Raw genomic sequence first — 27140 nt, 5'->3', positions numbered from 1 at the left:
ACCCGCTTGTGTCAACTGCTCAAGGACAACACAGGAAATCATTAAAAGTTTGATTTGATAATAAATCACTGGGAAGGTTGAGCATGACATCCTTAAAAAAATGACAAAAAAGGTCCAGCTGGGGTGATAATGTCCATCCATCTCTATTTAACGCTAATTTTCCACTAATGTCTTTATATGCTGTGTGTCAAATCCAAACCAAGATTCAAGAGTGTGTCTCAGATATAAATAGCACAATAAATGACCCGTTTGAACAGGTTCAGCAGCCTGTTCTGGAAAAGACAACATATGTCAACATGAGGAAGTGGAAGGCATCCTACATACGTGCCATCTGTGCTAGAAACTGCTTTGTTGTAGTCATCATGCTTAAGAGTGTCACACAAACACACACGTAAACGCGATCATTCACCCATCTCGTCTCATCAACTGGATTCAACATTTAGCACCTATCATGAGCATCCCGTAAGAATGCAGTGAGTTAATAAAGTATCGGCAGTCTTACAGCAAAGGTCATCAGTATTCTATGTCGTGTGTAAGTTGCCGTATTCATTCACACTCTTCATACATGTTTGCCTGGAGCAGTAGTTGCGCTCTGCTCTGTGTTTTGTTGTCACTTCCGATCTCCTTATGACCCACTGCACCAATTTTCTGCTCAGCGAGTATTTGATTGTCAGCTCTCTCTTTTTTTTTTTTTTTACTGTTTCTTTATTTTACCTCTTAATTCTTTCACTTTTCAAAGATAACCATTAATGTGTGTTATTAACGACCATAGAGGCTATACACAGCTGACTCATCATGCTGCTGCGGCGTGTCAGAGTGTTGAAAACATGCTAATGGCTCAGTGAAATGAGATTACCGACTGCAAAATGAAAATCAACTGAGTAAATGGAGCTCTTACATTTCAACATCCTACTGTAATTGGCTGCCTTATTTCCCGTCCCAGTGAGACTAGGTGACTCCAGGAATGCAAACACACCTGTCACAGTGAGGGGTGGACTCCTGTCAAGTAAGGTGTGCTGTTCCTTTTGCTTTAACCCGGCGGTAGGCCTGACTGCAGACTGGAGACTTCGCGGGAGTGAAGAGTTGTGAGAAGATGGAATTAAAAGACTGTTGAGACGAGGACTAAGAGAGCGGACATGGCGTGGAGGAGCCCTCTGGCCGTGGTCAGAGATGCTCTGAGAGGTCAGAGGGCACGGGAGAAGGATCTCCGCAACTTAGTGTCCAATCTACCTTATGAGGGTCTGGAGAAGGGGAAGCAACCCAACCGCTACTTCCCCGGCAACGCCATCAAGACCACCAAATACACCCTGCTGCTGTTTATCCCCATGAACCTCTTTGAGCAGTTCCACCGTTTGGCAAACATCTATTTTGTTGGTCTGGCTATTCTGAACTTTGTCCCTGTTGTGAACGCCTTCCAGCCTGAGGTGGCTCTGATCCCTATTTGTATTATCCTGTCTCTGACCGCCCTGAAGGATGCCTGGGAGGACTTCAGGAGGTACCAGTCAGACAAGAAACTCAACAACATGTCCTGCTTCATTTATAGCAGGTAACCGACCATCATGGTGCTTTAACAGCACCTCCACATCTGTCTGTCACTCCTACCAATGAGATGTCTGCGTGCTACAGCATTTGTGTGTGTGTGTGTATGTGTGTGTGTGTGCGTGTGTTTTACCTCCTCTGTGTTGGAGCAACCCATGGGAATATTAGAAATAGAAATTGTGTGGGAGATTATTTCTCTTTTGAAGAGCCTCAACACAATATCTCTCACCATGGCATTGTGCATGTTTGATACAACCCTCATCTGGGCGTTGTGTCAGCAGAGACAGCGAGGTTAGTGGTTATCTATTTTTGAATTAGTGGTGTAAAATGAATAATTTACAAAGGAGGAGATATCCTGTCATTTTCAGCCATTTCACTGCTGTGATTGTAGAGTACAATGAAGGAGGAGGAGGAGGAGTGATGATGAATCCTCACACATTCACCCTCCATTCGTCATAAACCAGCAGCTGCTTGATTTCATATTTCCCACCAAGAGTCAGCGGGGATGGTTGGAAGTGTGGCTTCAGCTGGGGAAAAGCATGTGTGTATGTTTATGTGTGTGTGTGTGTGTGTGTGTGTGTGTGTGTGTGTGTGTGTGTGTGTGTGTGTGTCCAGGTGGCCTCAAGTGCAAACTCCAGACGTCGACACTTAAGAGAACGTGCCCGCTCCCTCGGGCCTGTCAGCGGACACTAGTCGTGTCTGCCTCAAGCCATCAGATAAGCAGCTGCTGAGCCATGGCGAGCGGCCTCTCGCGTGTCTCTCACAGCTCGCTGGTTGGAGACGCTAAAGCTTCAGTTCGGAGGTTGTAAAGATTACAGCTGTTAAAAGTCGGTGCAATCGATTAGCTTGGATTTCTTTTGAAGAATCCAGTGCGCTCTGTCTCTCGTCATATCTAGGTGAAGTTTCAACATACGTAAAGAAAGAGCGCTCCCACTCATCCTTGACTGGCCTTATCAATGGGGCCATCTTTAAACTCTTGTCAATCCTGCTGCGCTCAAACACAGCAGATATGACAGACGGGCTGTTAAAGGGATAGTTCCCCCCAAAATTAAATTGCAGTCACTGTCTATTCATGCTGATGGACGGTCAGGTGAAGCAACACCTACAACACCTTTGCCTGTGAAACTCCAGGTCTGTTTTGTGAACTGGATAACTTGCATCGCCATGAGGGTGAGTGACTGTGGACTGAAATGTCATTTTTGGGTGAACTACCCCTTTAATGGCACTGTTCCAACAGCAGCACGTTCTGTTCTGCTGCCACATTTAGTAACTGCGGAGCTATCAACACGCTCTTGTTCTGAAGGTGTTATCAAACCTGTCAAACTAAACAGGTTGTCTTAAGTGACACTTCCCTGAATGAGAACCCTCCCAGACAGTTTCATGAACTGTTTGAAACAGAGCCAGAGTCACGTGATCTTTTTTTTTTTAGGTTAATTGTGGATAATGAGTCTTGTGTGATAAACACTTGTAAACAATATGATTTCTTTGTAAGTTTTTATAATCAAAACTGGAATTGTGGTAAGTGTCGCGAAAGCCATAATAAAAGTTCAGTATTTGCATTTAGGATGGAATGGAGGACAAGGAGTTACAAAAAAAAGTTGCACCATGGAACGTCCTTTTGCGGGAAACAGTTTGGTAGCCTTACATGCAAAAAAAAAAAAAAACCAAAACCAAAACCCAAAACACACACATATGAAGATTGTCTGTCAGCAGCGTTTTTACACAACCAGCAAAGTATGACGCGTACACAACAAATACATGCACCCCCTCCTTTTCAGGGGAAGGCGCGGCGTGGAGTGGAAGCTACCCGATCAGGTCGTACATGTAGAGCAGCATACCTGCACAAAAATTAACCACGCGTCATTTCCAGAAGCCCCACACCCTTCCAACAGCTTCTTCTGAGTCATTTTTCCTTGAAGCTTTTTCCTAAGTTACCTCACTAAACCCACCTGGGCTGCTCTACAGGAAAAAAGAGAAAGAAAAAAAAACATCATTGATTTTTTTTTCTCTCTGATTTTATATCAGATCGTTACACCCGCCATGCCAACATCACGTTACAGGAAATAAATAAGACAAAAATCAATATAAAATTCATCCAGTGGTAATATGCAATACGTCTGACATTTTGGATTTCAGGAGGCTGAAGCAGTTTGTGGAGCGATGTTGGAAAGATGTGCGGGTGGGAGATTTTGTGAAGGTGTTTCGGAATGAGATCGTCTGCGCCGACCTCCTTCTGCTGCACACATCCGACCCCAGCGGCGTGTGTCACTTGGAGACGGCCAATCTGGACGGAGAGACCAACCTGAAACAGCGGAGAGCCGTGTCTGGCATATGTGTCTCGGTCAGGAAAACTCTGGATTATTTTGTTCTCGCAGTCTTGCTGCCTCACCCTCTCCTCCTGGCTTCAATTCCTACTTGAACTTCCTTTAAGATATATCAAAATTGGTGATTAAATATTTCAAACACATTTTTTTTTTGTCAACTGAAGGTACAGGTTGAGTGAGATTCTGTTTTCACTCCCGTAACTTTGCACCTTTTCTTCATTTCCCAGGATCCTGAATTTGAACCTGAGAGTTTTAAGAGCATCGTGGTGTGTGAAAGGCCCAATAACAACCTGAATCATTTCAAGTGTTTTGTGTGAGTATCTTGTGGCCCCCCCAAAGTTTCCTTTAGCCTTTCAGAGCAGCCGAGCAAAACTAATTCCAACCCACTCGCTGCACTTTCTGATGTCACCAGAGGCATTATTGGGGCTGTAATAGACTGTAATCGATTTCCTTGGGCAGCACAGCTCTCAGAGCCGATCTCCCTGTGCCGTCCAGCTATGGCCTGGAAGCAGAAGAATTGCTAATGGGGAATATATAAGCAGTAATGAATATCTAACAAGATCTGACAATACAAAGGAGTATTCTCACTTTCTTCTGCCTCAGAGAGAAACCTGATAAGGACAAGGTGGGCGCTGGGATTGAGAGTCTGCTGCTGCGAGGCTGCACAGTCAGAAACACCGACCACACCGTTGGCTTTGTGGTCTATGCAGGTATTCCTCACGCTCTAAGCTTTGACCTTCAGCTTTAGGTGTTTTTGTCCCGGGTCGGAGCCTGGATTTAAGAGGTCCGAAGTCCAAATTTACCCCGGGGGATCACTTGCAACCTGCCACACTTGATTTTGCAAATTTTTATTTCAAAATCTTTGTTATTTGGCTCAACAAATGAGTTGCTGTAGAACAAGTTTGTTTTTTCATCTACCTCAATTATGTAAAAGGGGCCTTTCCTAAAGCATTTAGTCTCCAAATACCAAATCCTAAAACCTACATTTTAATGTCGTTCTGATATATGATGTCATTAATAATGGAATATTAGTCATTTTTAGGTTGCTCGCCGCCTGTACAGAAATACACAGAGACAGAGGAGGGAGGGCCCACCTCTGAGCCAGCACCAGAGCATCGGTGGCATTTTCAGACCAAAGATTCAGGACTGGATGAGTTGAAACTTGCATTTAATTTTAAAGCACAGGTCGGCAACACTGCTGCAACCAGACAAGCCAGTGTATCAGTCATTACTAACCACTGGACAAGCTGAGTCTCAGGCCTATACGAGCCACCGTCGCAACTTTCTCTGCAAATCTTCCTCCTCATTGTGAATCTTGAATCTAATCCGGCCTCAAGAGGGTCCGCCAGAACGGTGGATCAGCTTGTTCCTACTGCCGACGCTGCTGAGTTCACACACCGCACCTCTGTTTCAGACTACCAGAACACGTCATTAATCCAGGTGTGGTTGGTTCTGTGAAAGATGTATAGTGGGTCCATTTTAGGGAAACTAATATTGGATCTCTGTCTTTTACTTTCATTTCCTAAACCTCACCTGAAACGGTTTGGATCCCCCTGGGGAGACTCACCTCTCCCCGCAAGTGTGTAACAGCCTAATTATAGTGGCAAATTAATTAACTTGATTTCACGTTTGTTTTAAATCACAAAACACTGAAAAGCTCAAGGCTAAGCTCTGAGCTACATGCTAACTTATCATGCAAACATACTCATAATGAAGTGCTACCGTGCTGATATTGGTGTAATGTTGACTTTCCTCTAAAGCAGCGTTAAATGCAACGTGCAGCTGAAGCTGACAGTCCTATTCAGGTATTTGGTAATGAGCCAAACTTGTTGAAGACCTGGTATCTGAATCCTCTCTGTTAACTACAACTTTAAAAACAAAAGTGCTCTAATAAGATGATTTACTATGTTAAATAATCCATTTCTTCACTTGTCCTCTATTTACTGGTCATATTGAATTGTCCTTGATATCTGAATTAACACTTTCTGAGATCATCTTCAAGGCCACGAAACCAAGTCCATGCTCAACAATAGCGGGCCGAGATACAAGCGCAGCAAACTAGAGCGGAAACTGAACATGGACGTCATCTTTTGCGTCATTCTCCTCATCATCATGTGTCTCGTCGGAGCAGTAGGTCAGTGATGAATTACATAACTTAACCATGAAATCACTACACAGATCAGTTCATGATTAAAGCTTTTACACTTATGAGGGGACATTTAATTTTCCACTAGCCCACTTTGGCCTTAAGCCCACAGAAGAAGTGTGAGGAGGTGGGGAAGGTGTGGTGCCAAAAATAGCCGGCCTCCTTGTGCCAGTCGCTGTGATTAATCCCCCTGTCCTCACTCATGCAGGTCACTACTTATGGCTGCAAGCGCTGCCCAGTGTGCCACCTTACCTGGTCCCTGACAGCAACGGTCACCTGGGCAGTCCCAGTCTGTCTGGCTTCTACATGTTCTTCACCATGATCATCCTGCTGCAGGTGGAAGAGAGTATTCATGACAGATTTTTTTTTTTGGTCACTTTAATGTCATCAAGCCTCTTACCGCTCTCCGATTTACAGTCTGCAGTACATCAACTCAATTTATTTCTTCTTTTCTACGCTTTTTCCCCCTTTTCTTTAAATTCCCTCTCTTCCGTCTCATTGTCCTTAAGCCTCCTCTTTTCTACCCTCCAGGTCCTGATTCCAATCTCCCTCTACGTTTCGATTGAGCTGGTTAAAATCGGCCAGATATTCTTCATCACTAATGACATCGACCTGTACGATGAGGAGACAGACAGTCGTGTGCAGTGCAAAGCCCTGAACATCACGGAAGACCTGGGCCAGATTGAATTCATTTTTTCAGACAAGACCGGCACTCTCACAGAGAACAAGATGGTGTTTCGGCGTTGCTCCATCATGGGCACTGAATACTCACACAAGGAGAATGGTGAGTTGCATCAGGTAGTAGGCAGTGCTGCAAGAGTGTCCTGGCACAATCTTTATCTGTTGCTTTTGCCTGTCATTCCAACATTTTGTTCAAAGAGGAATATCTGGAAAACTAAACACCTCAGTGATGACCAGGTGTTGGTACAAAATCTCATAGTCCAACAGGTCACAGAGCAGAAAGTCCCTGGATAAACCCGGGATACGATTTCTGTCAGATAATTTTTCTACAATAATTTACAGCAACTTGACGTTCATAAAAAAGAACATTTCGTAAAAACTCAGAAGTTTATGTGTTAACAAAACTGACGACCCATAGCTACAGCAACATACAGTAGGAATTCATTACAAAGCTAAAGATTATTAAGGTACTAGCTATAGGCTAGCTCATGTAAACATGCTATCAGCTTTAAAGTTAAAGCCTACATTCACATTACAAAATGGAAGTCGTTTTTTTTCCTTACTTAGATACTGATATTAACTTCCAACTTGAAGCCTAACTTCATTTTTTCAACAATTTTGTTTTCTAAAGTGTCGCTAGCATGGTTCAAGAATGTTTCTGGGTGGCATGTGCTTCCTGGTTTCCAGTCATGTGGAATAATGATTCAAAATTGCCATTATATAATGCGTCAATGTTGCTCGTCTTTCATGACGCTTTGCACTCGTATTTTTCCTCACATCTGACAGGCTACATGTCACTGCAAGCTAAGCATGCTACATCCTGATCATAACATCATTTACTGAACCATGTCACTAATTTGTTTGCGTTTCTGTGGGTCTCTATTTCTGTCCAACAACGTAATGATGTGTGATTGTGATAAATATGCAACTGGACTACGTTTGGCCCGACTTACACAACACATGTATCAACTTGTTTTTTGGGATTTCCAGCCATCCGTCTAGCTGTCATTGATGAGCCAGAGTCAGAGGAGGAGGTCATCTTTAACCAGCAGCCACAGCCCCTGCAGACAGGATGGACCCTGGACACTGAACACACCAGCCCTGAGGACACGCAGCATCACCACGGCAGACAATGCCGAAGCAAGTTTGCAGGAAACACCCGCAGCAACGTGGCCTTCAGCAGTCCACTGGTAAGATGACCGCTCAGTCACAAGAAGACGTCTGTGGTCCTGGACATGCCGGAGGGAGGCTTTTGGGTGCTGTTGGGGATTTAGTTGGATATTGTAAAGCCCTGAGTTGATATTTTATAAGATGCATCACAAGCGCACACTTTGAAATGATCGACTGCATTAGCAGATCGTTTTTACGTCACTTCACCAAATTTTCTTGCGTACATCGAACCAAACAGTGACATAAAACTAAAAAACAAAAACTAGGAAAAGTAATAAACCAAACACAGAAAAACACTGGTACAAATTGTAGCTAAAAAAAACCCTCAGACCCATGTGGCGTAGGTAAAAGTTCAGTAACCCACCATGACGTACCGGTCTGCAGGTATACTATTTATACTTTGTCACCTGGCTTCCTAAATAATTTCCTGAAGGGGGCTTCCTGCCAGAAAGCCTTTCTGCTTCCAACACCCACAGGGTGACAGCAGGTTATGGAAGAGGGGCAAATTACATCCTCCAGGTGGCCCAGCTATCACAGGGCTGAAAGATAAAATAATTATGTTCAGATCAATATTGAAGCATATTACCTGTAAGTGTACATCTCTCCCACTGGTCTTCAGACTGTATATTTATCTTTATTCTTCCGTACCTGTTGTCCAGGTTATGACATCTACACATGTAATGACAGACGACGACACTAACAAAGCAGCATGTTGTATCCAGAGTTGTCCGCTGAAGCACACGACTGATATACGGGCTTGTTTATAAAGTCGTCTTTTGGGCTCTTACTGTCTCAGGAGAATATTATCAGTGCAGTGAAAGAAAAACTTCCAAAGAATCTGGTAACGTCCCATTCTGATGTTAAACTGAGCCGGACACCGATTCTGATAACACATCGTATAATTGTATGAGAGTGAGGATTGTAAGGATGCCCTTTAGTGAATATACTTGACATCTGAATACTCACCTCAAGCTGCCATTTGTTTATCCAAATCTCACTCATCCTTGTGTTAAAAGGCCTCCTGGTCCCACTCTCCACTGCAGATGGCCGAGCTCCTAGGTGCCAATGATGAGCACATCCATTTTGGCTCAAGCTGCCCCTGTGTCTGTGGCAGGGCATATGGTCATGCTGGGCAACTATTTGGCACAGACCTCTGATGTCACGTAAACTGTAAACGTGCACTATAGGTTAGTCATGATATACAGTACTCCAGAAGCTCGGTGTCTAATTTTGTCCACAGAGCAAAAGAGCAGAGGCCAAAAGAAAACAGGTTGAGACAGAAAAAGCTTGTGGTTATCCCAATCAGGCGTTTAGCTCACGCTGAGGGAACGTATAAATGAAAACTTCCTCTCCTTTCCTCTGTGGTTTTATGTTTTTATCCCCCCCCCCAAAAAAAAACCCCACCGTTCCTCATTCTGTCACATCTGTGGAAATGAAGGCAGAGAAAACTTTCTCAACAGCATCTTTTAATTAACTAACTGATTAACTTTCACTGTGACAGGAAACTGAGGTGATTCCAGACAGGAAGCTGCTTCAGCAGATTAGCAGGGCAGAGAGCAGCAGCAGCGGCGGCAGCAGCCGGAAGATGGATCCATACCTGGACTTTTTTCTGGCTCTCGCCATCTGCAACACGGTGGTGGTTTCCATGGCAACAGCTCAGAGACAGAGGGTGAGTTTACTGTCACTGTGGATGGGAAGCAGAGATAGAGAGGGTGCAGTGAGGAAAGAAAAGATTGGCGGAGGATTTATTCTCTCAAAACCTCCAAGACTGCAATTATTAACTATTTTATTATTTCTATTACTTTCTGGTTACAATATCACTGAGAAATCGCTATAATTTATTCAGCAATTTGTAGAAATAAAGGCTAGATTCTTTCTACCAACCATCCATATTTAGCTGAAATCTGAAGGCCTTCTCTAATTGCTAGCTTAAAGTTTCTCCTTTTTCATCATTGGTCAAAGCTAAATTGCTCTTCGTTTGTCTTTAAAGCCCCAGCTGTAAAGGTCCTGAGTCTTCACTAAATTAGCTGCATAATAAAGGGAGATTTGCAGGGCAATTGGGGTTACTTTTATTAATTTTACTCACTGTGCTGTTTGAGGCCTGACAGATGGGAGGAAGCAGTTTTCCCTTGTGTTTGTGGTTAAAGGTAACAGAGAAACAGAGTGTAAATGAATGACGAGGTCGATTTTGCTGTCAACATAGATTCATTAAGAATGTGTCCATATTTTTTTCCACTCTTTTTTATGATGTTTCTAGGTGAGCGAGTGTCCAAGCTCCTTTCAGTCCAATAATCAGTTGGATTCTTGGTCCCGTCTGGTGAAGAAGGCTGCCTCTCTTCGCCACATCTTCACCTCTTGTCAGCGTAAACCCACGAGGAACCGAACCTTCTCAGATAACTCTGTTATTGAGGAGGACCAGTTTAACCCCCCTGTAAAACTGGAGAGAACTGGAGACCTCAAGAAAGATGGGGTCCAAACATATTCAGGCCAGGCCCCGGCTCTGTCTGACCCGTCTGTGGTGACCCAAGGTAATCTGCGCTATGAGGCTGAGAGTCCAGACGAAGCGGCATTGGTACATGCAGCCAAGGCATATGGCTTCATTCTGCTGGCCCGCACCCCCGACAGTGTGACAGTGAGACTCCCGTCTGGGCAGAACCTGGTGTTTGAGGTGCTCCACACCCTGTCCTTTGACTCCAACAGGAAGAGAATGTCTGTTTTGGTGCGAGACCCAATCACTAAAGAATATGTGTTGTATAGTAAGGGTGCAGACTACTCCATCATGGAGCTCCTCGGTGCACCATATGCAGGTATTTACACATATTATGATGAATTCATGACAGTTTGTCACTCCTTTGATACCCGTATAAATCCTCTATATACGTTCTAATATTTCCAGAACGTCTAAGTGGAAATCAGAAGAATATGGTTGCAGATACTCAGTTTCACGTCGACTGCTATGCTAAAGAGGGACTGCGTACACTTTGCTTCACAAAGAAGGTGCACACTCAGAAAATCTTTACATTCTCAAGCATGTTTTCCTGTTGAGGTGACAGCTCTGTCATCTCCCTGTTATGGCGCTACAGGTTGTGAGCAATGAGGCCTATGAGAGCTGGTTGGTGAGCAGACAGAGGGCTTTGGCAGCCATAGATGGCAGAGAGGAGCTCCTCATGGACACTGCTGTGCAGCTAGAGAAGAACCTCACCCTGCTCGGTAAAAAAAAAAATCATACAACATTTATTTGTGATTGATTCCGTCTAGCAAACATTGTCTAACTTTGGATATGCGGCCGTTGGCAGGAGCGACAGGCATCGAAGACCGTCTGCAGGAGAACGTCCCAGACACCATACTGGCACTGCGGGAGGCAGGGATCAAGATGTGGGTGCTGACTGGTGACAAGCCGGAGACAGCTGTCAACATTGGCTATGCCTGCAGGCTACTGGAAGAGGAGGACCTGGTGATTAACATGAGCTGCAAAGACAAGGTGAGGAGGCCTCTCTGCACACTGCCTTTTTATTCATAACTGATTTTCTTCTCTGTTAAACAGAAAATTATAAATGTTTGGTGCAGTTCTTTTACAGTTCATTGCAACTAGAATGAAAGAAAATCCAAAATGAAATGAAAATTTTGATGTTCTGTGTGTATTCATACTGGGATTTTATTCTCACTTCATCGATTTTGTGCTGAGTCTGAAAACATTGAAGGGGTTGATTTCTAGGAGTTAACATTCTGTTGGTTTCTGTGCTATTCTTATGCATTCACAACTTCCTTTTTCATTTCGACTATTAGAAAATTTCTTAATGGTGGAAAATAACCACAAATACACTGTTAAGATAGAAGACTTTGTTATTTTTCAGTATATACAGTACAGAGTGAGGGCCCTGGTCTATATTTTTTAAACAAATTTAATATGGCCATAACTACCATTCATCATGATAACATTTTTTCCTGTTTGTTTCTAAAGGTTTTCTGGAAGAATGTCCGTTTTACTCATTTTGAAAATTTCTTTGCACCCAATCAAGCACAGAAACACTTCCGCCATGTTTGTAGTTGAATGAAGTGAAATATCATCTGCATAGAGAGATTTTCACTTGAGATCAGGTTCAGAACAGCCACTACAAGTGAAGCTCGAGGTGAAGCAATTATTCTAAATGGGAGAAATTTCAAAAGACAGTCATTAAAAATTTTGATTTTCTTCACGGAGCCGTACGCTCAGTGCTCATGTAAACAAATGAAATAAATCGTTTCCAGTGCAATTATTTGCAGAAGCTGGTCTCGCTGAACCCAAATGTCAATGTTTAGTTTGTTTTTAGCTCAAATATATTTCGTCATATGTTGCTGGTTTCGTATGGAAGCAGTGAGATCAGGTTCAAAATTCAGGAGATTTTACCAGTGAGATCATTTCTCTCCAATTTAAATGTACAGGCTTTTTATGACCATCTTTATAGTTCAACTAAAGGTCAAACCCTCAGAATGTTGAGGTGTCAGATGTGGATTTCTCAGAGGTCATTAAAGTCCTGGTAGCACAGGAACGAGACACTCCTAACAACCCGACCATGTCTCATCCTCCCTGGCCTCAAATAGACCAAAATTACCAGTCGGCTTTATGCCACTCTAACAGGTAAACGTGGAACTTTCTGGATCTCGCCCTGGACGAGTCATTGATGACGAGCTAGCCCCAACACATCAACAACTAAGGCTTTCATGTCTAATTAACAGTCCAATATTCAACCCTCATAGGAAATATTCCCATGATGCTTAGAAACTATCTCTACCACTCCCACAATCATCACCTCACCAAACGTAATGACATTTCGCCTGCAAAACACAAAACAAGACGTGACCCAGTTTTTTTCATGATGTTGGTTTTGATTTTGGCCGAGAGGCTGGAGTTATTTACAGGCGGCGACGATGAGTCTGATGGGACAAGGGCCTCGTAATTGCTTGTCTGAAATGAACATGACTCAACAACGGAGTAATGTTTCATTCACAACATAATTTGCGCTCAAACAGGAATACTTTTTTTTTCTGTTACTGTGCATTTTTTATTTTGATTCTGATCTATAATTATAATATATATCTGAGTCAGAACCTGCAAGCGTTTCAGTTTGTCAGTGTTTTGTGTGCAGCTTGTGTAGGCCGATAATTCCTACTGCCATGTTCTTGTTATTTTTCTATTTCTCTCAGCTGGCGTGCAAATCCATCCTGGACTGCACTCTGGAGGAGGTGAGCAGGTATGAAAATGACCCTCGTAATGTGGACACAACCCAGGACATCTCTCTGGTGATTGATGGACGCACCCTGGCCTTGGCTCTGTCGTCAGACCTGCAGGACCACTTCTTGGATTTGGCAAAGCGTTGCCGCTCCGTACTCTGCTGTCGAGTCACGCCCTTACAGAAGAGCGGAGTGGTGAAGGTCGTCAGGGAGAAACTCAAGGTCATGAGCCTAGCTGTTGGTAAGAAACTTCAAGGAATGTTTCTGAGTGGGGACACAAAGCCATTTCTGTCATTCAGATTGCATTTATGTCTTTTTTTTAATTTGAGGTTACGAATCACTTTCAGGACCACAGTAAATATTCAGGGGACCGAGCGTGTCTTCTGACTTGTTGTGCGCACGTGTTTTAAGATCTTTTCCTTTGTTTGAACTTGAATGTCCTGTGAGACACCAAATAACTCAGACATCCAATTAAAAGTCATTTTTGTCTGAATTGAACAATTACAAGATACTTTTGAACAGAATCTAATTTCATTTGTGACAGTCACAAGAGGATCAAAAGTCAGGAGTGAGTGGGGTCCAATTTGTACATGAGAACATTTCATGACTGAGGCCAAAAGTTCAACTCGGGACTTTTAAATTGAAATAAGAGTGATGTGTTACATCATGATGACATTAGTGAGCCAGATAGCGTAAACGACACCGTAAAATTAACACGTTTTGAAATCATATCTCATGGTCAGAGGATGTTAGGATATTTGCGAGGCTTCGTATTTGTGTTTAAACCCAGAATGGGGCTGTGTCTTCAGGTGATGGTGCCAATGATGTCAACATGATCCAAGCAGCTGACATCGGCATTGGGATATCTGGCCAGGAGGGGATGCAGGTTAGCACCGAGTCTTTGCTAACATCGTGTCCTCTTTTACTGAGGTCCAAAATTGATCAAGACTCCTCCTTGTCATCTGCAGGCGGTCATGGCCAGTGACTTCGCTATATCTCATTTCAAACACCTAAAAAAGCTCCTCCTGGTTCACGGACACTGGTGTTACATTCGGCTGGCCAACATGATCATTTACTTCTTTTATAAGAATGTGGTGAGTGTATGACACAACACTGCTGTCTAAATCAAAAACCTGCATCAGCCTGTCATCTAATCATCTGTCACCATCTCTCAGGCCTACGTAAACCTGCTGTTCTGGTATCAGTTCTTCTGCGGCTTCTCTGCCACTGCCATGATCGACTACTGGCTCATGATTTTCTTCAACCTCCTCTTCACCTCTCTTCCACCCATCATGTTCGGGATAATGGACAAAGACGTTTCTGCGGAAGTGCTGACGGGTGTTCCTGAGCTGTACAGGACCGGCCAAGGTGCAGGGGTCAGTGACTCATTACGCAACAACCATTTCCAACTTGTCATCCATACGTAGTTTCATGATGTATTAGTGAATATTGATCAAACGCATTCTTGTTTCAACTTGCCTTTGTTTAGGAATACAACTTTTTGACTTTCTGGGTTTCCATACTGGATGCCTTCTATCAGAGTCTCATTTGCTTCTTTATTCCGTACTTGGTAAGAGAATCATGAAAACACTTTCCTGGTGCATCCTCTGACTTTCCCTGCGTTTGCCCTCCTCACTGAACACGTTTCATCTTCTCCAGGTTTACCAGGATTCAGATGTTGATTTGTTTACCTTTGGAACTCCCATGAACACAGCTTCTTTATTTACCATCCTGCTGCATCTGTCGATAGAGATCAAAGCCTGGGTGAGTGCTGAACTGATCCATAGCTATGAGCGGATCTGTTTCTATAAATATAGATCTAAATATAGACCGTATAAGATATAGCCTAAATGCTTCATCAAACTGCAATAAATAACTGAAAAATTAAAATGCGACTATTTTGATAATCAAGTCTTAGTTTGGGGCTTTTTTGTAAAACACAAGTCAAACATTTGTTGGTTACAGAAGTATAAAGATTCGCTGTTTTTTTCCCCCCATCATTAACAATAGCGAATGAATAACTTTTTACTTTTTCATGAACAGAAGGAACAATTTGAACCCGTCACTTTGGTCTCCGGGAAAATCTGATGAGCACTTTTCAAATTTTCACAACATTTTATGGACAATTCCTTGATTAATAATGAAAATAATTAGTTGTGGCTTCAGTGCTTCAGTATATTCAACTGTTTATTTTATGAAATGCATAAAAAAAACAGATATCTTTGCCTAAAATGAGTGTAACTAACATGTCACTCCTATTTTGAATGTGGCTCATAGACGGTGGTTCACTGGTTGATCATGCTGGGAAGCGTTGCGTTTTACTTCATCGTCACCCTGGCCTACAGCGCCATCTGCGTTACTTGTAATCCTCCCAGCAACCCATACTGGATCCTCCAGGACCAAATGGAAGACCCCATGTTCTACCTCATCTGCACCCTCACTACTGTGGTCGCCCTGCTGCCCAGGTACCGTTAGCACAGACGCCACAGAGACGTCTTTGATGACTATTTGGCCTCAAAGAATCTTGAGTATAATAAATAAATAAAGTTAAGTTTGCTCTGAGGACTTCTGATGGCCAATGCTGCTGCCACACTGACCTTTTCAAGGTTACCACCAAATATCAGAAGACAGAGCTGTCAGTGGAAGTTTACAGCCTTATTTCTATTTATTGTGCTGGGTTTTTAAGTAGAATATTCCAGTCCAGCGATGTTTAAAGGGCTCACATGGACAAAACGTGGCACCCAAGTCTAAAACCGGTTGGTGGACCACCTCAATCTGGGCGTCAGGCAAGCAAAGCGTCTCTGCCTCAGTGTTAGCGATGTGATACACTACGATGCATCTGTACTGCTATTACATTTGATTCCAATAGGGAGCGCTGTCAACCTAACAACATTAAATCTGAAACGCTAGTAACATCAGCTGTTGGGATGTAAGAATCGGAGTTATCCTAAAAAAAAAAGAAAAAAAAAAAAGAATGAGGGTTTCCTCTGAATATCATATTTTTGCATGTAAATATGATGTCGCAAGTATCAGTTTGAGTATCAAGATACGTATTCCAACCAAACACCCAAACTACACCCCAGACTCATCATGGCAGGGAAAAGAAGAAGAAAAAAGATGACATTGCTTTTATACTCAACTGCCAAGAAAATATATATTTTTTCACAAAGCAGTGACGCACCTGGGAATTGGCAGTGAACGTTAGCTACATGCTCTCACATGAGCTCACCAAACAGATTTAGTGGTCCAACGTGTGGCGCTTCATTTACGTATGAAAAAAAAAGAAAAAAAGATTTCTGCTCTTTTTTGGATGTCAGATTATCATTACCGACATCTTTTGACAACTTCTCAAATCTCTTCTACATTTCTTTTGAACCTACTTGCCCATTGTCCGCATATTTAGCTTCATCCTTCACTCCAGAATCAGGTTTTTTTTAGATCTTGAGTGTGTGGAGCCCACAAGTTTGATTCCTGCCCGTCCATGGATGAACCCGGATGATCAGATCAGATGCTCAGATATTGAACCTTCAGCAGAGATAAAAGCAGATCTGGACTCACCCACGTTCTAGAGGCAAGATCTCCACAACTCCCTGACGTCACACGGTTGCTGGGAAGGTTTTTGAAGACACCGGAAAGGGGATATTTTTACTATTATGTTTTTGGGGTTGTTAAAATAATTTATCGATTTATAATTGGCTTATATTTCTGAACTGTGATTCAGGCCCTAAATGCAGCGAAAATACGAAAAAAAGGTTTCAAGCTTCGAAATGCGTCTATTCATTTACTCATACATTCATTAAAATCTATTTGAATTCAGGTATTTTAAACTCTTGTCATGGCGATAATGTTAACGGGTGACTGACTTTGATAAGTGAATTATAACACATTTTATTATGTTTTTTTTAATTGGATGACAGCTCCTTCAGATCTTGTGAAATGTCTCAAATAATATTTTAAGTATGACAACAAAATTCTTCACATAAAACAAAATTCAAAAATTACTCCAAACCAGGATCATAACATGTAGACAAGATTATTCATGTTTAAGTCAAAACAGTTGAAGGTCACTGTTTTTGTCCTCTAATTTAAAGCTTCGTCATTGTGATTCTGTTATTTATGTATTATTTTGCCTTTGACCTGCACTGATCATCAACTGTGAGCTTATTCTAGCGCAAAGACAGTGGAGGCTGATTTGTAATTAAAGTGTGTTAATTGTGAAGGTCAGGAATGGCTGCTCACCAGCTCACTTGTCCTCCTCCTGGTTGCTGCTGTTGCTGCTGCCGCCACCGCTGCCTCTGAAAGTGCTGATATTTAGAAGGAATGCCCTGATTTACATCAAAGGGCCGCATATTTTTCACTGGCCTACTTTCTCACCACCACACTCTCTCCCCCAGGTACATGTTTCACGTGCTCAGGAACTCTGTCGCCCCCTCCCCACTTGTGCACGCCAGGCATCTGGACCGACTGGACCACTCCTCCAGAGACCAGTCGATCAAGGAGTGGAGGAGCCTCAGGGACAGAGGGCAGGTCAAACGCTCCAAGCTGTCTACCCCACCCCCCTCGCCCACCCTGGAAACCCCTGTGGACCTTTATCCCCAGTCCCCCACCAGCTTGGATACCATGGGGAATGAATTCACACAGAAATCTGTACACAAATAAAAAATGTATTTATTTTGGTTAAAAATTGAACAAGCCCATGAGTGGACCTATCCTGGGACAGAGTGTCGGTTTGACGTGAATGCCGTCAGAGAGAGAAATCCTTCCTTTCTGACTTGAATTCATCGATCGGCGTGATGAGCTCATTTTGACGAGGAAGCATTCTGGCCTTTCCTCCTTTCCTCTCCACATAACAAGCTGCCATAGTGAACACGTAAGCCTGTTACTCCCCCCATGGCTGTTCAGAGCACAGTGGTAAGCCAATTAGTCATGCTGCCCACCCCTCCAAAAAGTTAACAAAACATTTAGCCAGTTTAATATATTTCTCTCACCGAGACACACACACACACACACAGAAGGTATCAGGTCTTTGAAGAATGTGAGCGTATTTATGTTGCTGCAATTTAACTCGCCAAAAGGATTGAATGTTTTATAGGCTGGTCCTGTGACTGGGTTTGTTCTCTGCCATTAAGTGCAATATTGTATCGGTGTGTGTGTGTGTGTGTGTGTGTGTGTGTGTTTGTATATGCGTGCGTGAGCATCTCGTTCAAAGAAGAAGGGTGAATCCATACAAATCAGCTTCTCATCGACAATGTCTGATGCCTCTTTATGGAAATTCAGTGTTTACTATCCGAGTCCACTTGTGTGAAAAGAGAAAAAGGGCTGAGTTATCATTGGCATACTTCATTATACAGTAGCGTCTCCACTTATATAAGGTCTTTCTATATCCGTTTGGGGCTTTGCTGCCCTCTAGTGGCCCAACGAAAGAGCTGCGGAAAGGTCAAATGGGACAAAGTCGGGAAAAAAAAACAGATAGCTCGGATTTATTGTATTTAATATGCAACACTTCAATTGTTGCTGTGAAAATGCAGTTAAATAATATTCACACTGAAGCAGACTTCTTTGTAAAAGCTGAACTAGTCCATCATTGCTGCGTGAATATATACTCTACACTGTAAAATTCTGTTTTGGATGATGTATTTTGTTTTAATATGGCTTTGTGAAAAAGAATTATTTCCTTTGAAAGCATATTTTTTTGAACCAATTAGTTAAAATATAATAACTAAATACCAGATTTTATACTAAATTTTCAACAGGGTGAATACAGTGGATTAATTCATAGGAATATAATCTTAACGTTGAAGTAGTGTTGAGTAGCACTGGTATACAGTAATACAGAAGAGAAAGGGTTTTTTTCTCCCTCTCAACTGGAAACTCTTGTTGTCTTTGTGCTGCAGTGACATCACTACTGTCAATGCTCGCTCTCTCTCCCTCTCCCTCTCTCTCTCAGCACTATCAGCTGGATGCACTTTTGTTTCTCAAACTGCACAGCATTCTGGGAAATGGAGGAAATCTCAAACTGAAGCAAACATACAAGAGGCTGTGTCTGGTGGAGCGAAAGGTGTATCCCATAAAAAAGGAATGCATTACACAACACAAGCTGGTGATATTGATTATAAAAGCACGTGAAAGACTCCTTTGATGAGCTGATGGCTGATTTTAATTTCCTGCACGCTGGTTGAAAGGCTGTGGTGACTGAAAATATGTTAATGTGGCCAAAATGTTAAAAAAAAAAACAACAACATAAAATACCTGCAGTACAAAATTTTAGAATTCACAAAACTGCCCATGCAACTCCTGCCTATCTTTTGTAGGCCTTGCGCACCTGCCTATCATCCCTTGTCTCTGGCTTCACGTCAGCCTACCAGGTGGGCATCACGTCAGGGAACCACATGCGGCCCAGGTGCTTCGACACCTCACTGTGGATCTGTTCCATGTTGTAGCTGCTGTCAGGGATCAACACCTCCTCCATGATTGACAGCTGAGTCAACCTGCCCCCACACATCTTAACAAACTCCACAAAGCCACTGCAGGTCACTTCACACTCGCCCAGCCCGATGGCCGTCAAGCATTTGCAGCGTTCGGCGATGCGGATCAGCTCCTCATCCAGGGGCTCCAGACCGTTGGCACACACCACCAGCTCCACTAGCCGAGGACAGTTCAGTCCGACACGGCCCAGCATCTCTTTACTTACTGCTCGGCCAAAGTACAGGTGGGTGACAGGGGTCTCCTCACAGAAGAAGGGCTCAAACTCCTCCTCGTAGAGGAAGAAATACATGACGATGTTGACCTTGGGTGAGTGTCGGACCAGAGCCTCCCAGCTGCTCCTGTTGATGGTGTGAAAGTGTGTCTGACCCGGATTTTCGCTCACCACATCGATGCGCAGATGCTCCAGGTGGACATGTTTCTCAGAGGAGAGGGCAAGCAGGAGTTCATCGCTCAGCAGATGGTAGTTCAGTGCCAGCTCCCTGAGTCCATGACACTGGTCTGCCACACACAAGATACCTGTGGACAGAGAGGAGGATTAAATCTCTGTGAGCTTTTAGATGTTCTGGTGGCAGATGATGCTGACACAACAGTTTCTGATGAGTTTATTTAGCTACATTGAACGCCATCAGCCTCCACAACCTTCTCCTCCACAGAAGAATCAACTAAATGTCACAAAGCATGAAAACATGTAGTGACCTGCTGGAGACACATGTGGGCAGCTGCTCATCTTCAGCAGTTTCAGGGTGTCACTGTTGTTGGCAACCAGCACCTTCAGGGACGGATCGTCCACCGGTGTATCATCGATCTTGATTGACGACAGGGACTTGGAGTTGACGAACACGACTGTCAGTGCGGACACAAAGTGGGCCTAAGAGAGACGAAGAATGCTGATTAAAAACACAAATTAGGCCTGGTCATTAGTATGTCATTAGGAATGAGGAGAGACAAAAGTCGAGACTGCTAGCAACTGAAATTGTGTGTTTTTTGGACAAGCCTGGTGCTGAGCACAAATTGGATTCAAATAGAATTCAACAAAATTTAAAAGTTGGCAAAACTGAACGGACTTAGTTCCTGAGAATGTAATGAAACCGACTGAGTCTAGTGGAGAATGATTCCTCTATGTCGCCACCTGCTGGACGATAAACGACTTATTTATTTCATAGAGACGGGCCCTCTCCATGTGTCGACTGACATTCCCTTCATTTTAGGATAGAACGAAGGGTCAAAATCCTTCAGTTTTTATTTGATGTCAATTTATACTATTTTTTTTTCATGGAAGAAAAACACGGGGACCAAACCCTTACTACCATGAACTATGAAAATTAATATATTTCTAAAATACAAGGGAGTACAATAAAATATCTGGATTCCAAATATCAAAAATAATTATGCACTTTCATTTGGGCATAAATTAACACATTTTTACTTTGATTTTACTTGATTTCTAAATTGAATATGAATGACTTTTTTTATCATGTAATTTAAAAATTCTTGTTTCATCTCTTCTTCTCTGGCTCTGAAGAAGACAAAAAGGTGTATTTCCCAAAAAGTTGTCATGTTCTTTAATAACAACAACAACAAAAAATTGTTGTTTTGAATGAAACGTAACGGTATGACAGTGTTGTGAGATGTACGTGAAGGCTTACCTGAGAGACGTCCATGAAGCTGGGCCTGGCTGTAGAGATCAGCCCCAGGGTCTTAATGGTACAGTTCACCAGCTGGGAGAGAATGTCACAGGCCGCCTCTGCAGATTCTGTGCAGCTGTCCACCTGATTTACCAGCAGTGATTCACCATTCAGGAAAAAAACAAACAAAAAAAACAACAAGAATAAAAACACTGGGACGTGGGTGTGTAAGAATCACCTCAGCTTAGATGTGTCAAACACACTGATGCCAAGACAGCTGATGATCGATCCCTCAGCAGATGGTTCGGATTAAGAAAAGCACGTTTAGTTTGTCAGAGGGTGTGAACGTGGGGGAGGAGAAAGGAGCGAAGGTACGTTACCTTGAAGCTCACGTACTGCAGGTGCTGGGCGTGCTTCTTGATGATCTGCTGGATGAGGTCTGGGTGAGTGGAGCGCAGGTAAGACGTGGCCGGCTGGTTCAGCTCGAATTCAAACCGTCTCCACAGGTCCGGGGTGTGAAAGATGTCGTTCCAGCGCCGACACACAGATGAAGCCCTGGCCCGGTCGATGAGGGAGAGATGCTGGAAGATCTGCAGGACAACATGGTGGGGTAAGTTCCCCCAGTCCTCTGCCGGGGTCAGGGTGAAGCTGGACCCCCCACATCTCTTCCTCTTAGCTCTCTCCTCACAGGTGGGGAAGGTCTGGACCTTGGATTTGAGACCCGTCCTTCCTCGCTTCATTCTGAAACGGAACAGAAACCACATGTGAGAACAAATTAGAGTTCGTTTATTGTCACCTTTCACATTTTTCACTACATCTCAGAGGGAAAGATTGGCATTGTCAGTTAAAAAATAAATACTTTCAACAAGCATATGAAGAATGAATGAAATATCTACAATTATTAAACTACACAAGTTTTGCTGCAAAAGTATTTCAATAATCGTTTGTCATTTTTCATATGAAACCATTTTTACAGAAGCTTCAGTTGTAATATTTGAATTTATTGTGAATGATGTTGAATCTTCTGGTAATGTTTTGATAAAATAAACATTGTCAGAGTATTTATGAACTAAATCTAAGTACATTTTACTGATTATACATTCATATTTCTTCAGTAACATTTCAGTGTAGATAGAACCTTTAAAAATACTTGAAATCACCATTAGATTGTTGTGGACGGGACAGTTTTTTAGAGCTCCTGACTGTAATTGTTACTCTTTCACAAGTCCAGAAGTCATTGATTTTAATAAAGTCTAAATCTATTGCTGTCATTTAATCTGCGTCTCACTGGTTGCACTCCGCCATAGACCTGTTACTGCTGTCTATCGATCTCCCTTTTGTGATGCCAGTACTACAAGCGTACCTGTTCAAAAGTGATATTTTGAACGGTTTTCATAACAAACAGAATCACATCGTCCTAGCGCCAGCGTCTCAGAGTGAAATTTGACTGATATTTCAAATATGAAAATACGAGTAAACTCACCTGAGACAACCTGCCAGGACACCGGCTACAAATCTAAGCTCGGACAGACGCTGTTTTTGTCTCCAGTCTTGTGGGAGCAGTGCTTCCTCTTCAGTCCTTGGGTATACTGACGTCATGGACACGTAACACCCCACTGAGACGTGACACCCTCTCAGCAGGGGGCTCACAGGATAGCCACCTCTCACATTTTATGGCACTGGCTGACTAGCTTCAGAGTATCGAACGTTATTTTATCATTTAACATCAAGTGCTAACACCTGAGGAGTACATTTCGACGTTGCGGTAGAGGAGTGCACTTATCATGTTCTAAAACTGCTTTGAGTGGGGGAAAGACACCAAGACACCGGCGCTGAGCATTTCAACCCAACCCACTCGTAACAGGACGAAGATGATCCACGGCACCACGGAGGAGCAAACTTTTCATGATATAACTGATATTATTCAAACTCAGCTCTCATAAAATGACTAACCTTTCACATAAACAAACAGGCTCCAAAAATGATTTTAGGCTACAGTTTATTTTGAGGCTTGAGGCTATCAGGTAACTACATATCTTGTTAGGAGCGGGACTGAGCTGTGCTGTTGGTAGATTTGCTTTAATATTACTACTACAATCAACAACAAACAAAGCTCTTGATGGTACTCACGTGATCATGGCTGACACGTAGGCCTATATAAAACCAGACAGAAAACTCGTCGCTCACCTGAGAGCTTCAGGGTATCAGTTTCCTCCCGGTTCGCTGGTGAGTTGGTGGAGAGGAGCGCGGACTTGTCGTCATGGTGGAGACGTTCGCTGGTGTTGATGGAGGACAGCAGCAGTTGCGGCTCCTCGTAATAAACGCTGCCCCGCTCCCCTCGCGGCTTTAGTAACAGCTTGACGGCCGCGCACACGTGAGGCCAGATCTGGGGGGGAAAAAGTCCACATAAGACTTATTCTCCTTAACGTGGAAAACACGTGTGTGTAGATTAGGCATCATTATAGACACTTATTAAGCCCAGAGTGTGTCTGTTTATCTGTTGTGTTATTGTCCTCTCGCCTGCACGTGCGGGCGAAAAGTAGGTCAGTGTGTCAAACAGCGTCTGTATTTGTGTGTGTGTGTGTGTGTGTGTGTGTGTGTGTGTGTGTGTGTGTGTGTGTGTGTGTGTGTGTAGGAGAGACAGAGAGAGAAAAGGTGAGAGGGAGAGAGAGAGAGAGAGAGAGAGAGAGAGAGAGATGTGCTAATGGCCGAGTGGGAAGACGTATTCAGATTCTTTACTCAAACGAAGGTACTCACACGTACCGATCCCGTCTAACGGGTCCTGCATTCAAATCCACAAGCAAATCAGCAGAATGTGGTTAAACATGCGTGTGTCCGTGTGTGTCTCAGTTTAATGGGGCTGCTAATTTATACTTTTGCTCATTTGATATTCCTGTGACTTGTATCGGCAGAGGCAGCAGGCGGTTTAATCTACTAATGACACAAGGTCTCAGGAGGGGAACCCGAGTGAGGATAAGAAAGTTGGTCTGGTTAGATGCAACAAATCAAAAAGGGGGCAACACAAACACAGACAAAGCATGGCACTATAACACAGCTAATTACAGATGCCATGTGGTAGCATTCTAAGAACTGAGTGGCTGGTTTGAGTACAACATTGATCTAAGACAAAGTGAATTAAATTACATGGTTATGTCAGCCATTTTGGACTAATGCATCATACAACGATTTTGTGCCAGTTGTATGTAACAGAGTAGAAGTGTAAACCAGCAAAGTTCAAGTACCTCCAATTTTGGCTTGATTTGATGTGGGCCTGAACCCCTTATGTATAATCCTAATCAAGGAGTCCCACCAGGGTTGATCCTTGGACCTCCATTATTTCAATTTATTTTCTGTCTGACTAAAATTTTCCATGTTGCATTTTCATGTCATATTTATGCAGTTAATTCTCAAATATATAAAGCTGTCGTCTGTGGTGGTCTGTGCTCACCTCAAGAATTTGCAGTTCACCAGTTAGAAACCTGCGTGTTCTCCTTCCTTGCCCACTGAAATTGAAATCTGACGGTCTGATTTTGTTTAAGACCTTCATTGTGATGGGTGTCTAGAAAAAGGGGTCTGTTCTTAGTTTAGCAGCATCACCTAAAAACCTCTTACTGAAGCCAACCCAGAGAGTGGCTGTCGAGCAACCAAATGGGATAGGCTCCAGCCCCCCCCCCCCCCCATAGAAAATGGATGGATGCATGAAGCAAACCTCAGTCTTTTCATTTGCCCTCTTTACACTTATTACGGGGATCTATTAAGAAAGAGCGTCAAGCATGTTGTGTGTTACATAAACGGTACGTATTATTCATATTCATATTCATGCCAATGCTAACCTGCAACAGATGGAATTTCTCTCTGAGACCTTCTGTTCACATTCCTAACTCCATCTGCCACCCAAGCACATCTTGTTCACGTCTCACCCAGTGGTCTCACTCTACTTTTAATTGTAGGCTCCAATACGCTTCTGGATGTTGCACAGCATGGCATCCCTAGATGTGTGATTTCCTTCATTGTGTAAGTTGCTGCAAAGGAATGTGCTACATCCTGCAAATTACAGAACTATAGTGAGACCACAGGCAGAATTCTATAGATACGCCTCAAATAAATTTGAAATAAATCTGAAAACTGAAACAGCACTGAATATTACAGCAAATAGCACTATAAGCTGATAAAAGCTTCAAGGGTGTAAGCACAGGAATCGCACATCTCCTCCTGAAGGTCATACTTCAGTTTCTGCACAAAGCAGAAGAAAAAGAAATGCCTCTCTTCACTGGAGACTTCAGATATTGAAAGGCTTCATCAGGTCAGTTGATGTTTGTAAGGACTTATAATGTTCCCATGGGAATAAAAATGGAAATCAGCTGATCTATAGAAATATGCAACTGCAACAAAAACGAATAGAGTGAATAATAATTTGAGTGAATTATTTCTATATTTAAATCATGACGAATAAAACCGGAAAAAGCAGATTTTCCTCGTCTCACAAGTGAAGCCGATGCAAATCGTAAACCTGTATTCTTTCTAGTGGCCAGGTGGGGGCGACATCAGTGGTTTTAATAGAAGTCTGAATATAGAATTCATGAGAAAATGATACCAACCCTTTCTTTCTTCAACTTAATTTAACAACGTCTCCATAAACATTCCCCAAAACAAGTCATTAAGTTAGCTAAGTTTACACATTTTTCAATGCAGGTTGTATTTATGGTCTCATTTCAGGGTGTGACTACCTTTTACATGACAAGTTGCTCCCATGGTCTGGCTCAGAGAAACCTGTCAACATTTGAGTCATTCATCTCACCAGTATTCAGCTATTCAGAATAATGGTCATAAAAAGAAATCTTGAAGATATACATGGAAAAACATCTACTCTTATTTAAGCCTGTTCATTAAATACATTTTAGTTTTTACTCTGATTCAAAATAATGAAGTGGATTTGGGGTTGGTGCGTGTCTGTTGCCATGGCGACTCGTTACAGACTGATGAGCTTTACCTGAGCTGGGCTGTTACCGCCGTCAGGCTCCGGAGGTAAACGGGCTCAGCTGGACTTGACTGCTGAGCTGGTGAACTTTTAAGTGAGAGCCGGAGCAGCAGTGTAGCCTGGGGAGCAGGGAGGCGCTGTTAAGGGTTACCAGGCAGGCAGTTGGACTGGCTGTTAGAGTATAGGAGAGACGTTCCTGTGTGAGGGCTGCTGTTAGCTGCAGGGATCCGTAGGAGAGCCTCCCGCTTCCCATGTTTGTGTGTGAGTGTCTGACGCGCTGTCAGCCTCTCAAATGTTCTCCAGCGCCGGACCGGCGTTCCCCCCGCGGGCTCTCGCGGTTAATGGACCGGGTCGGACCAGGGCCTCAAACCTAGGCACCAGGGGAGGGTCTTAATCGAATGGAGAGTTAAGTAGTGGTTTTAAATTAATATAGTATTAACTTTAACTGCCAAAGGTTGACCAGTCCTCTCTAATGCCCACAAAGCAACTGCTGTCCTATACATGAGTTCCATGAAATAAAGGCTTTATTTTGTTCTACAACGCGGTTGAATGTGTATCCTCAGGTCTGACTGAGGACTATTTTAGATATAGAGATATAATGATGGATGTCAACGTATTGTAAGGAGCCATTTCTAACTCCGTTCCCCTTCGCAGCTCGAAAGCAGTTCCATTCAATGTCCAAATACTGTGATGCACACACTCTTGTCTTGGACGCAGACCAGGGGGGAGCTCACGACTCGTTCATGCTGCATGACTGCATCAAGCTGCTGCAGGAGATGTCTGGCTTATTAACCCTCCAGGTTGTTTGGGATGACCTTTGAGAGGCTTGTAGCAAACTCTGGACCTCCCCCCTGATCCTAATCTGGAGTTACTGCTTTCATACTCATCGGAGAAAGGTTAAAGCAGTTGACTATGTGATCGTTGTTTTATAACAATATTCTATGGGAATTAGATCCTCTTTACATTGAACACATGTGAGC

At 43.1% G+C, this 27140-nt stretch overlaps 2 protein-coding genes across 3 annotated transcripts; one reads left to right on the top strand and one right to left on the bottom strand.

The window, feature by feature from the left end:
• The first annotated feature begins 990 nt into the window (after positions 1 to 990).
• atp10b (ATPase phospholipid transporting 10B) lies at positions 991 to 19161 on the top strand. The gene is made up of 21 exons (XM_086221507.1): positions 991 to 1546; positions 3676 to 3880; positions 4091 to 4176; positions 4467 to 4573; positions 5866 to 5997; positions 6218 to 6345; positions 6541 to 6793; positions 7681 to 7880; positions 9362 to 9529; positions 10118 to 10667; positions 10757 to 10857; positions 10944 to 11070; positions 11157 to 11341; positions 13045 to 13312; positions 13881 to 13957; positions 14040 to 14165; positions 14247 to 14447; positions 14561 to 14641; positions 14731 to 14835; positions 15349 to 15536; positions 17466 to 19161. Exons 1-21 carry the CDS (start codon positions 1137 to 1139, stop codon positions 17728 to 17730), a joined length of 3963 nt encoding a protein of 1320 aa, XP_086077633.1. The 5' UTR covers positions 991 to 1136; the 3' UTR covers positions 17731 to 19161.
• fbxl3l (F-box and leucine-rich repeat protein 3, like) lies at positions 17755 to 26330 on the bottom strand. Of its 2 annotated transcripts, XM_086221509.1 has the most exons (6): positions 26173 to 26330; positions 23370 to 23568; positions 21563 to 21923; positions 21204 to 21326; positions 20254 to 20425; positions 17755 to 20073 (listed from the first exon to the last, which is right to left on the bottom strand). In XM_086221509.1, exons 3-6 carry the CDS (start codon positions 21920 to 21922, stop codon positions 19430 to 19432), a joined length of 1299 nt encoding a protein of 432 aa, XP_086077635.1. In that variant the 5' UTR covers position 21923; positions 23370 to 23568; positions 26173 to 26330; the 3' UTR covers positions 17755 to 19429. The 2 variants fall into 2 exon arrangements, with proteins under 2 accessions (XP_086077635.1, XP_086077634.1); XM_086221508.1 differs by lacking the exons at positions 23370 to 23568; positions 26173 to 26330 and adding an exon at positions 22666 to 22802.
• Between the last annotated feature and the right edge of the window lie 810 nt (positions 26331 to 27140).

Source organism: Aulostomus chinensis, chromosome 13 (genome assembly GCF_037954235.1).
Source record: "Aulostomus chinensis isolate RoL2024-O1b breed Wild chromosome 13, RoL_Achi_v1.0, whole genome shotgun sequence".
Taxonomy (NCBI): domain Eukaryota; kingdom Metazoa; phylum Chordata; class Actinopteri; order Syngnathiformes; family Aulostomidae; genus Aulostomus; species Aulostomus chinensis.
This window is presented reverse-complemented; position numbering and strand designations above follow the sequence as displayed.